This window comes from Sparus aurata, chromosome 15 (assembly GCF_900880675.1).
Source record: "Sparus aurata chromosome 15, fSpaAur1.1, whole genome shotgun sequence".
In the NCBI taxonomy this organism is placed as follows: Eukaryota; Metazoa; Chordata; class Actinopteri; order Spariformes; family Sparidae; genus Sparus; species Sparus aurata.
In genome coordinates, this window is record NC_044201.1 from 11,174,484 (window position 1) to 11,187,692 (window position 13,209).

General features: G+C 42.3%; 1 protein-coding gene across 44 annotated transcripts in view; it reads left to right on the forward strand.

The window, feature by feature from the left end:
- Nucleotides 1-13,209, forward strand: part of LOC115597081 (neurexin-1a) — a 276,475-nt gene that overhangs the window by 248,561 nt on the left and 14,705 nt on the right. For 32 of the 44 annotated variants that reach the window (XM_030442706.1, XM_030442719.1, XM_030442740.1 and 29 more), the window contains one exon: nt 12,298-12,385. In XM_030442706.1, the coding sequence (XP_030298566.1) occupies nt 12,298-12,385 (88 nt within the window). The remainder of the gene's footprint in view (nt 1-12,297; nt 12,386-13,209) is intronic. The other 12 variants (XM_030442701.1, XM_030442725.1, XM_030442712.1 and 9 more) reach the window with 1 other exon arrangement.

Here is a 13,209-nt window from a genome sequence, read left to right on the forward strand (position 1 = left end):
AAGGATTCTGCATAGAAATTCAATTCTGAGAGATTGCTTTACTTTCCAAGGCAGGTAGGTGACAGTGACTGTGTGAAAATGAACAGGGAGAAAAAAGCAAATATATGCATCTATAATCATGTCTTTACAACATTCACAAGAAATGTTACTCTCAGGGCGCTATTTAAACACACTTGGCGCATAGTCCAAAGCATAAGCACTTTTAGATTTGCTGCCTGAATGTGCCAGAGCATTTGTTACATGGGCATTACTGCATTCCTGGAAATGTTTAAAATAACTGAAGGAAGCCTCTCTAATCATAAAATAAGAGTGAAAGCGTGTCAGTGCGCCTGACCACACCTCGCTTGAAGACCAACACACCCACAGACACAAGGCACAAGGCTAGCTGTTTCCTCTTGTTCCCAGTCTTTGCACTAGCTGAGCTAACACAGCTGTGGGCAGCAGCTTCATATTTCGCATTCAGACATGAAACTGGTGTCAGTGTTATTTTCTTAGTCACGGCAAAAAAGCAAAACAAGTGTATTATCCCAAAATGTTGATTTACTTTACTTTCAAGAAACGAAATAAAACCTTTTTTTTTTTTTTTTTTGTCCAAAGACAAAAGAGAAAAAAGGAGATAAGAGAAGTATCTATAAATTATTGATAGCAGGTCCAGTCAAAAAGGGCAGTACTAAACAGTCTGTCACTGCCACGGGGACGGATTAGTGATAAAATAATCTATTTTACTTCATAAATGGTGCACGATTTAGCCTCTGCATCATCTCCACCCGGAATTTTATTTGTAATATCTTTTATTCCTCTCCGCTGAATGAGAGCGCTGCTCATTAGTTCATGGCGTTCGCACTCGGACCTTTGTGAATGACACATCCAGACCTGGAGGACAGGAATCTGATTATGCTGACGCTCTGTGGGAGCTACAGGCGACCTGGTCTGCTGGTGTAGGGCAAAGCTGCTCTTCCTCTCTCCTCATGTCATGTTTTTGCAAACGTTACACATGGGAATTAGGCCGGGTACATTCATCTCTGCAGTGATGGCATCTATATTAGGATGACAAATTTGTTCCTGTCACCTGATGAGGGACTGGGACTGCATGTCAAGACGCAGGTAAAGTCAGGAAGACAGCGATTTGTGGCCGTGCTGCATATCTCTCCTGCCCCTGCTCTTTCTTTCTCTCTCTCTCTCTCTCTCTCTCTCTCTCTCTCTCTCTCTCTCTCTCTCACTCTCTCTATCCATCTATCTCTCTCTCTGTCTTTCTCCAAAACACACACAGCCACATGCTTAGATTTGTCGTCTATTTTTAGATTTCGAGGGGAAAGTGCAAATGAAGACTAGTCACTTTGGATTGAGCGGAGCCATTTCCACAAAATGACGTGTGTTTGTATGTTAGCATTTAGATAGAAAGCGGCATGATTACAAGCCATTCTCCGGTAATTGTCATTCCTCCCTCACTGCACAGCTTATCCTTAGTGTATGATATTCCTCCTGGGCAGTTCCCTGCTCTCAGGCCAGATTACTACCAGGGCTAGCTGCAGACGCACACAGAGCTCCAGATTCGATTTCAGATAACGAAAATATCAGGGCATCCAGAGGGGAAAAATGCCTCAATGCCAACAGATTTCATTTATCTGAAGGAGTGTGAAAGCTAAGGATAAAGGGGAGGGACAAAGTCGACCATGTAATATACTTCTGTGGAGCAGTGTTTATGCAAAGGCAAGGGAGAGAAGAAATGAGAGAACAAGAAGGGGGAGCGTAGGAGGTAGATGGAGGCAGATAGTGTTATGAATTTCATATTAAGATTTTATCATTTAGAGCATGTAGCTAACAGAAGGCATCCAGCTCTCTCTGGTGTTATCTGCTAGAAGCTGTATTCCACATGGCAGCAGCTCAACGAGCACTCTTTCTGCACTGCGAGGTGACTGCAGGCACTTGTCCATATTGTGTGCACATTATTTATACGTCCCCAGCAATAAATAATAAGCCCCATGCTTGATCAGAAGTCAAAATATCAACTGTTAGTCATCCGCCACACAGAATGTCTCGTGTCGGGGCCGAATTAGGCACCAGTCACACATGGTTCACTCTGAGTCACTGACTGACATGGTGATAGTGTGACGCAGGTGCTGACTGGGAAGTGGACTTTAAAGCCTCCCACGCAGCCAGCCAAACAACTCTCCTTTAACTTGGTGCCGGAGCCATATCATACTCCATGCTAAATGTTGAATCTGCATTAAGGCCACTGCTCCTGGAAAATAAGTCGAACGGGGTCTTGAGGGGCACTTGAGGAACATCTACAAAGCAGCGCAGCAGTGCCTTGAAGCAGCCACATAAAAAGGAGTCCTAACACAGCAGTGTTCTCGGGTCCCCGAGAAGGAGCGCTTTTAACGAGGGCATAGGCATTTGCACATTTCCTGAGCAGCGCTGTATTTACCTCATATCCATATCTTCTTGTACAAGTCCACCTTTACCCTCCTACATCAGCCCCCACCTGTTCCTTTTGTATCACGCTCTCAAATGCGGCCTTTCATTTTTGGGCTTGTGCAGCCAAGCTAGCAATTGACCTGTCACTGCTCACTCTTTCCAGAGTCTTATTGTTTTTATTCAGCGCTACAGCTGCAGTTTTTTACTATATTCATGTCCCTGACTCTCCTTCCACAGTGAACAATCCATCTGCACAGTGTTACCAACAATCACAGCTCTGCATATGGTAAAGATTAAACATACTGTTATTCATTTTTTGACGGATTGTGATATCATTCACAGCAAGTGGGAATTATATGATAAAGTCAGGTTAACGCTGCAGCACTACAGTACGTATATATACCATGGTCTGGGTGAGTACTCAATTGTGATCGTTTGCAGTCTGTCAATTAAGTTCTGATTTACAGATACCTATTGATATACTCAAGTAGTTTGAGTGTAACTGTCTGTATCTTTATCTAAACTGAGTGGATTTGGCATCAGCTGACTGCTGGCACCACGACGTTAGAGATAAATTAGATTAGAAATAAAAAGCTGGAATATCTTACTTAGAACATTGACTGTATTCCTTCGGTTCATCATCCCCACCGGCACCTGTAACACACAAGTTAGCCAAAAAGTAGCCTACCCTCTGAAAACATTCGATCATCTCACATCCAATCCGCTACTCAACTTGTGCCCCCAGGCTGCGTCCAACGGTACACATGGACAGTCATTTGTTTGTGATGATCTTGCTATTGATTTGGCGACAGTGACATGGCTTGCTCGCTAGCTAGTGTTGGTAAATGGACTTGCGTTTCTACAGCACTTCTCCAGTCTACTGAGCACTCAAAGCGCTTTACAACACTTGCCACATTCATCCATTCACACACACATTCATTCACCGATGGCAGTGGCTGCCGGTTGTTGTTGTTGTTGTTGGAGTACTTCACAACGTCTCCATTGAATTATGCAATTGTAATATCTGTTCAAGAGGTTAGAGAAACTGGGTCATGGCTTGTGAACAGTGTTTTATTTTGATCGTTAAACACGTGAAAAAAAAAAATAATGGTCATTTTTTTTTCTTCACCAGGTAAACATGGTAAGGGCAGGATAGTGGCCTTCAAGGAGTTCATTATCAGGAATGAATGGACGATGTGGAGGCCAGAACCCTCGTTGGCCATTATCCCTCACATAATCCTGTTTTGTCACGCATTATACCTTTAAAAAAGGAGAGATTAAATCCGGTCCTTTTCTGCAGACATGCACCTCAACAAACATTTGGATGTGCAACAAGACTAACAGAGTATTTTCTGTAATAAGTGAATTTAGGTTCTGATTGTGAAGTAAATGTATGGGTCTCGTTGTAATGCAAATAACCAGTCAGCCGGGGAATTTCCGCCATGCTTGTGTGTTGTATGTGTCACCCACTGCGCGCTGTGATGAAGGTGTGTCAGGCTGCCTCCCAGCACCTTGTTCGGCCGTCTTGGGTGCAGTGACTTAAGCCTCGAGGAAGATGTATGGCGAGACAGGAACACGTGTGCACCAGGGGAGGAGATGGAGAGCCTCCGACCATTCTTTTTTTAACGACACTCTGATACTCTGCCTGAGGTCCAGTTGCAGCAACAGCTGCTTCGTTTTAAATAAAGCAAAGCCTTTCTCCCAAAAGGGACGGTGTCTCATAACTTAGCAAGTGAAAACAGCTGTCCGCTGTGGCTGGTCTAACGTTACGGCGAACACAAGCAGTCAAAACAGAAAGAAGCACCAATTATTCAGTGTTAATTTCCTTTGAGAAATGACAGCATCTTTTTTGCATGAATTCTCGGGTGCTGTGAACAATCACACTACCTTCAGGATGCACTCAGTGGCCTCCTTATATTCAGAGTAACACAATGCAGAAAATGATGCCTCAGGTAATTAGCTTCGAGCTGTAAAAATTGTTATGTGACCTCACGTTTTTTTGTTCTTGAATTGATGTTGCTGAAGTCAGAGAAGTCAGGATTGTTGTTGTGACAACGGTGTCGTTTATCATAAAATAATGGGGATGCAGTACAGTTTCATTTCATGAAAAGACTACTGAGCCTCTTATATTCTCAGTGTTCTATACATTTGTAGTTATTATCAAAAAGGTCAAACTGGGTGATATTTAGATGACTCGTGTTTCTATTGCAAACATTCATGTATTGATGCTATCATGACGGAACTATGTTGTGTATGAACATACGTAGTGCAGTAATACAGATCGTTGTAACAGAACTTGCTCTTTTTTACAAGTTCAACCACATTTTCAGCAGCATCTTAACAGTCCTGGGGAAAATAATGAAGCACCTGGTCTCGTATGTTGCTCTTTTGCATATATTTTTGGTTTGTTTATTGGCTGGTGTTTTGTGCCACAGCCTGTTTTGAATCTTTGTTGATCAATTTGCTGAGAACTGCAGAATGTGATGTAAATCCTCTTCAGCGAGGACACCGTGGAGAATATCTCCATTTTTACCCTGCTGGTTGTTCCCTATTGTTCATCACTCTTCTCTCAGACAGACTCGTCTGAGTCGCAGTGGCAGTCTGTCGTGTCACCATGGCGCCTCGCGCCAGAGCTTTTCTTTAATTGTTAAAAAGCGCGGAGAATCAAGATGTTTTGAACATGATAAGCACGTTACGTTTATGTATTTAAAAGCACCAGTTTGTTGCGTAGTTGAGCTGTGATACCGGTAGCGTCGTTCCATTGTCTCGCAGTCTTGCTGAAGTCTGTATCTGTGTGAGTCCACGATGTTGACAGCTTGGCAGACCAGCAGTAGGAAGAGTGTGGGCGAAGGCCAGGCAATACACTGAGCTGAACTCACAGTCTTAGAGGCCCACACGCCTTCATTATTCAGTTGGAATCTATTGAGCATCTGGGACTAAATTATTCATCAACATCGACCTAGTTCCAGGGTGCTAAGTTATATACTTGGATGTCATCAGGCGTTCTGATAAGAGCTGCTGCTGCTGCAGTGTGATAGCTGTCATGGATAAATTCATCCCGTGTCTTACCATGAGCCGCTTCTATCCGCTGACCCACCGCCCGCCTCTATCTCGCTCTCTCGCTGGCACATTAATGATGTGTTGCTGCAAGAGTGAAGCTTCGGACAACAAAACTCCTCCCAATTAGTCTGTGCAAGACCACAACTCTGGTCAGATGTGGACACTAGCAGGCCACTATCAGTGTAAATCAGGGGCAGCATGAGAAATAATGGCACACGGTCTGAGCAGGGACACATACAGAATACTGATTCCCCTGCTTTTAGGGGCAGTCGGAGCTTTGGCTTCAAGGGCTGGTGCCAATTACAGACATAACAATAACCCATTTTTAGCCAAAGTATTGGCTCAGAATGGACTCCTGAGTAGACCTTTGATTCATCCAGGATTATCTGGAGATAATGGGAATAAAAGAAACATGAGGACAATGCCGAGAACAGTGGGAACAACCTTGTGGCAGTAAGGGATTTTTCCGACTTCGCTCCTGTTGATGATCTTATTTTATACCCCATATATTTATTTTGACCTTGTGTAGGTTGTCAAGGTTACTTACCACGATAAAGTACAGTATTTTCTCTATTTATTTAACACCACTGGTTACACTTTTAAAAAGAAGAAACAGATGAAATATTGCTGTGGAAGGCCAAAACGAGGTGGGAATTGAATAAAAGATGGTCATTAAAGACTAGAGCTGCAGCGATCAATTAACTGTTAAAGGGGCACGATGTCGTTTTGGAGAAGAAATTCAAACTCACACTGTTTTATATTTACATTTTTAATGAGGTAATAATACAAACTCAGACATATTTATTTTTTGTCCATAACTGAATAGAGAAGCTGTTCTCAGAGGAAAATAAGATCCCCAGAACACTGTTTGAAGCGACAGAGGTGGCAGGGTCCGCCACATATAGACATAGTAAAACATTATAAAACTGTGTTGTCCTTTAAGTTTGTTTATTCTGTCATGACTCATGAAAACAAAGAGAGTTTGTTTATTTAGTTCAAGCGTTAAATTTGGTCAGTCAAGATCTTTGTCTCTTATAGATTTATTTTCTCCCAAAATTACATTGTGCATCTCTAAATTAGTTACCAGCTATTCAGATAATCCATTAATCAGTCTTTCATTTAGAAATAAATTGAAAGTATTTATATTTCCAGGTCATCTCGTGACATGTTTTATAGAACTAAACTAACTACCTAACTAATTGATGATTTAATAAAATAATCAACAGTTTAGTCGTCAATTAAAATAGTCATTAACAGCAGCCCTGATCCAGATGATTTAACAGATAACAGTGGACATGTGAAAAAAAAAATAATTAGTGCGGTTTTACATTTTTCAGTAGACAGCTTTAGTGCTTAGTGCTGGAGAGACCTCTGCCCGGTCTACATCTGGTATTAGTGGTTTCTTCCTCGTGTGGTCTGGTCTGAAAATAGTGACAGCCTGTGGGGAACAGTTATTCAGTAGCACGCTTACATCTCATGGATTGTGTGCGGTGTGAGTATATGGGTCGTGGACATGAAGGCTCAAGCGTAGTCAGACAAAGATCAAGACAAGTTATGAGGAAAAATCTGCCATCTTTGCGTAGGGAGAGCTTTTTGTGTCTGATGATAATACGGAGCCGAGGCATTTTCTCTTTCATTTTTCAATCAACTCAGAATTGACTGGCTGATAAAATGCGCAGCATTTTTTTGGCATTCTGAAAAAGTATCGGGATTTGCAACACATCCTAATGAGCAACACAACAGATTATGGATACTGAGTCAAACAAATTTCAATGTTGTAATTGTCACCGATCGCCGTTAGGGTGAGAGAAACAGCTTTGCGGAACAAGAGCTTATATTGGACAAAAACAGGGCTTCCTGTGGAAAAAAAAAGACAGAGGAGCAGAAAGGCAAAAGAAAACAGCAAGCATCCTCGGTGGAATACATTACCGGGACAGCAGAGGCATGCTTCGGATAAACCCTTCAGATGCCTTCAGTGTCCTCCTGACTTTCAGCTTGTCTCCAAAGAGACATGTTGTGTGCCAGAGAGCATTCATCAAATTAGACCAGAGAGAAAACAATGTGAAACCCCCCCAGCTCTCCATAGAGACATGCCGACAGGTTATCACAGCGAAGGTGTCTCTTGCTCCCGAGCGCCCGGGCAGCAGCACACAGCATCCTCTCTGTAGAGCAGCCCTCCCCTCCCCGTCTCAGCCTGGGATTAGGAGGGGAAAACATGCATTTAGGGCAGAAGTGTACTAATGTAGTGCATTATAGTAAAGCCACCTCCTCCATACAGCAGGTATGTATTAGAGAGTGGCATTGGGCGTTGTGTAGTGAGCATTAGTGGGGAACAGATAAGTGTTTTTAGGGTTGTAGATAACCTGGTGTCCAGCGGAATGAGACTGCTGACTAAGCTTTAGCAAAGCACATGCAGACCGCGGCTCGGCCTGGACATCTCATTAAGGAGGACCATTATCAATCCTCAGAGATCGAAAGGCAGCGTGACAGTGCTAAAGAAAGCACCAGGGCGCCTTTGGCTGAGTCAGGTTGGAATTTCCTGGTCCACATCCTCTTTGATGGTTCAATCAGTGCGCGAGCCAAGGTCAGTCGATAGCTTTACTTCTCTATAAGGTCTGCAAAGAATTCCCTTTCCTTTGTGTCGTTTCATATGAAACTGCTCCCAGACCTAAAGTATTTGGAATGACACTGTGCTCAGAAACTATGAACATTTTCATACATTTTGTATGAACACTAAAAGCAGGTTTCTGTCTACAGTTTCTCTTTTCCTTCCACAATTTTTTGTGTGCGCCACACTCCCAGCTGTCTCCCCAGGTTTTCTTAGTACATCTCATAGGAGTGTGCTCTCTGCTGCTCTGAGCAGAAGCAGATAAATGAGCTGTGCTGTAGGTTCACCATGGCTTCAGCACTTTACCGCTAGATTAATGACGCTTTGCAAGCCCCGAGCCTTTGCTGTTAGCATTTTCGAAAGTACCTTCATAGAATGAACTATAGGTACATCTTGTTTATACGCTTATCTATTGGAGCATCTTTCCTGTGGGCATGATGCTCTTTGCATCAGTAAACCTGACTCTGCCGGGCTAACAAACCTTCCCCAAAAACATACAGTATTGTTGGAAAACTTTTGAAAAAAGGTGCCGTTTAGCTCAAGAAACCTTGTTTTTATTTTTACCTCAGAATCGTTGCATGCATATCTTGTGTTATTTAGAATGGCCACTTTAGAAGAGATCTCTCCGAAGGTTCCAGTGTCCTTTTCAGACATCCCAGCCCGGCTACCTGTCAGTTTTCATCATGGTGGCTAAATTGCATGGTAAGCCCTTCACATAGCCCACATTGAATTGTCACGGGTGAAAAAGAAGCCAAGCGTTGGAGGGGGACACCATGAATTGGTAATGTTATTGGATTTCAACCAGGTCGCGACCACATCAAAATGTTGACCTACACACTAATACCGGCTGGCAGACCGATGCTCGGTAACATGTGAATTCATTTTGGTGTTGATTCAGAGGCTTACCCTCCACACAGGATTCATTTAAAAAGTCTAGCAGAGGGGTTGATATTTTGATAAGATCAAAGAAAGATTGGACGCGGAGGTGGCTTACAGGCACAACTGCACCGTGGTTACACAGATCTATGCACAGCCTTTGTCCTTGGGGGGGAAATGAGTATGACATATTATTAATGTTATGAAAGTATATATCATTATTTCCCGCCTCAATCTATGTGTAAAGATATTTCTTTTTACGACTGATTATATAGCAGATGAATCATATGTTCTTGTCATAAACAGCTGGACATGATGTGTGTACCTTTAATTCTAAAATCAAAGATTCTCATGTGAAGAGATGCCAGGCTGGCAGTCACCTGTCTTGCCGGTCTTTATGCTCAGTTAAGCTAACCGGCAGCTAGTTTTGCAATTACACTTACTGCACAGACATGAGAGCGGTATCAGAGATTCTGACTCTCAATGGGAATGTTCCGGCTAAAGTAAAGGTTAAATCAAAAATCAGTCCTCTCATGGAACTCTTGGCTAAAGAAATGCACAAGTACAGAAGGTCTGTCACGATGCAAACATTTCATTTGAAGATATATTGCAAATAAACAAAATTATCAATGATTATATTTTATGCCCCTGATAAAATGAGAGAAATAATGACAGTACACCCTTTCATAGATCAATTGGAATGTGAGAAAGTATTTAAAAAATGTGTAAATCATAAGTAAAATTAAATAACACAATAAAAAATGAATGTAATGTGAAAAAAACAGTTGTGCGCCCGAGGCGTATAGTCTTAGGGAGAGCTCTGCATCAATTTGGCATCATGTTAGCTTAAATGTTGTTTGATTCTTCTGCAAACACCACAGGCAATGATTACAATCATGTCAATGCACTGATGATTTTACAAGAGTAGACATGTGCAATAAATCGATGATATAACTAGAGTGGCACACTGTAGAGCGCATACCTCCGCCAAAGGTCCAGTTTTCCCCTTAAATTCAATCAAATCAAACATATTTAAATCTCCTGGATCCAGACGTAGTGTTTAAGAAAGTGGGAAGAAATTCCTGAATCTGTCTCTGGTTTTCTCCAGATCCACGCCAAAAGTTAATGGGGCCTATTCTGGGCTGCTACCCAACCTCCATCCAGGTTTTTTCTTAGATGTGATAAATAGCATGTTATTTTCAGTTATTAGCAGCTTTGTGTTTATTACATTTATTTAGTTCCCTGTGAATAAAACACGATAGTCAGCCCATATAATGTAGATTTTGAAAGGTCAGACTGAATGAAACGATTTCATAACGCAGAACTAAATATATACATTTCCTCCTGTCTATACAAGCAAAGCAAAAATTAGATGGATCATAGCTTTAAACTGTACATTAATTAAATAAAAAAGCTGTATTGAATGTCTGAACCTTTAATTATAAAATCAAAGCTTCTCTTGTAAAGAGATAAACAAATATCCATATTCATTATTGGATTTCAGCATGGCGAGGGAGTGTAAGGCTTCAGGCTGCAGCTCTCTGACCCGCATGTGGAGAAAGAAATATATAAATATGAACGGGCGCACACCTCCACTCAGGTTATTCTATGGGGAGTTAACCTACATCTACTACACCCACATCGCATTGCTTCCTCTTCTCAGCTTGCAAATAAATCTGGAGGACAGAGTTGAAAGGAGAGGGAGGGGAGAAGAGGGATGTGCGAGGTTGAGCGAGAGAGAGAGAGAGAGAGGAAAGGTGGGAAGAAGAGAGAGGGAGTATTGATTCCTTGATTCCCGCACCTCTGCCAGTGAGTGCAGAGTGTCAAGATCTCCCGCCAGGAAAAACAAATCACAAGGCTGAAGTGATGGATGTGGCACTCCAGGATCCGGCGGTTTTGCCATCTGGATGGCCGACACTGTATATCAGCCTCATGCACAGCAAATTAAATTTACATTTGGACGGCTTCCCCGGGCCTCACCCGGCACAGATGTACCAAAAACAGCCCTCCACCGCAACTCCCTTAATGGCTTTGATCTATCATTTCCAGGTCTATTATGTAAAGATGATGTTGGTTCCGTGTTCAGAATGTCAAAACGATGTTACAGTCACAATAAAATCACATTATATGCAGCCAAATGGATGTTAAGCAAAATGACATCACCTCTAATTTCCTTAAGATGAGTCAATACTAATCCAACTTGGAGATATATTGTGATGCACCGTCAAACATCAGAGAAATAATAGAACAAATTGAATAAAAAAGCAGGTCCATCTTCATTTTTGAGACCTAATGCATTTCTTACCCCTCTTTCTTTATTCAATTTTGTGACTGTCACACACACACAAATACCCCAGAGTATGGGGAATTCTGTACAATGTATATCGTTAGGCGTGCACTTGAGGATTTGAAAATATTAGCACGAAAACGATAAGTAGAGGTGCAAGGCTAAATATATAGTGGAAGGTTATTCTGCTTAGCGGCGCTCCGTAAACCGAAAAAATCTGAAGAGGGCCGCCATGCTTAAATGAAATGACCTTTAACGCAGAGCTGATCAAATGGCCTGGAGCAAGGCTATAAAAGAACATTGCAGTATAATGTTTTACAGTGTACTTTTTTTTCTGCTCTTTTGTTTGCCCTTTCCTATTTCCAGGAGGGTAAAATGTATCGTGTTTGGCAGGTGAGGAAGTGCATCGAAAAAACAGTCTGCAATGGATTTGGTGTTCGAGTAGATGTGGCAGCAGAATAACGAAGCGCCTCCAGATATATATGGCGTGGTTTTGGGTTATCCCTGATGCATATTTTGTAAAAGAGACACTGAATCACATTGAAAGAAATAAGAAAACATATTGATTTAAACCTCTGCTGCTCTGCCCTTTCGTTTCCAATCTCTAGATATATATTTATTTATTTTTAAGCTTTCATGGTTGGTTGTCCTCTAAATGTCAGAGGTGTTTCGCGATGGCTCTTAACGATCCTTTAAAGGGCTGTGCAAAGCCACACATTGAAGCACAAATCAAGCATTGTTGACAATTGTGTCGTGAACTTTAGCCTCCGCCGTTCCTCAATAATCAGATCTCATTTCTGTAAGGTTAGTGGTGCCTGGAAAGCGGTGCAGCAGCTGCTGCTGTGCCAGGCAGCGTACGACCGTGTTGACAGACAAATCCTGCAGCGTAGCTGTCTGGATTCACATCTCATCTGTCCTGCTCTCCTTATCCTAACCCCCTGGAAACACCACTGTTGGTAGTTCTGAGCCAGAGCCATCATACCCCATTGACGCTGCTAAGTATTTTCAGGCACTCACCGCTCCACTGTGTGCCTCTCTCTCTTTCCAGACGACGGACGACCTGACGGTGGCATCAGCCGAGTGTCCGAGCGACGACGAGGACATTGATCCCTGTGAGCCGAGCTCAGGTGGGTTAGGTTAGTCATCTCTTTTTTATTCTACTTCTCTCTTGGTGTGTCAGTGTGTCTCTGTGTGTCATAGTCCACCCCCGCCAAGACACTCTAGGCTCACACACACTGTTTAAATGAGCAGATCGAAGGAGTTTTAGTTAGAGCTTGAACACTTCTCACAGGCAGAGTTACTCTCGCAGGCTGCAGTTGCTACCACCGACTGCGTGATACAGCAAGCTGGAGACTGTCCATTAGGTCTGTCTGGGAAGCTTCCATTCCGCCACAGAGTATGATTTTACTGGTACAGGAAGATGAAATATAAATGCAGTCAAACTTATAAAAGGCTATAACTTTTTATTTACATTAATTTATGACCATAGTGTTCATGGTCATTTTAATGTAAAGCAGTTTAGGGAACTAGCCTATCCTGATAGCCTCAAGCTAAAAGGACAATCTGATCTCAGGTCAGCTGGGCTAGGTTTAATCAACAGTAGCTTAACGGGGCAATATGTAAGATATGTGAATAAATTGTAGTGCTGGTGTTATGTCTGCATATTGTACAGATATGTAGAGATATCTACTGAAGTGATCATGCTAACGAGCTTGTTCCTCTTTTGTTTCACATATTAGGGAGCTTTTGGTTTAACATACAAAAAAATAACTAACATCATCAACAGACAGTACATTAACAGTGTTGGCCTTATGTCAAAGACGTCTATGTGCATGCTGCACATATATCTACTGAACCACTGAAGTTAGCATGCGTGTTAGCATCCTCTTTCTCCCAGCAGTCCAAAGGTCCTGTCAACTCTCTGGCTAGCTGCATGGCTAACCTAACCAGCTAACAGTAG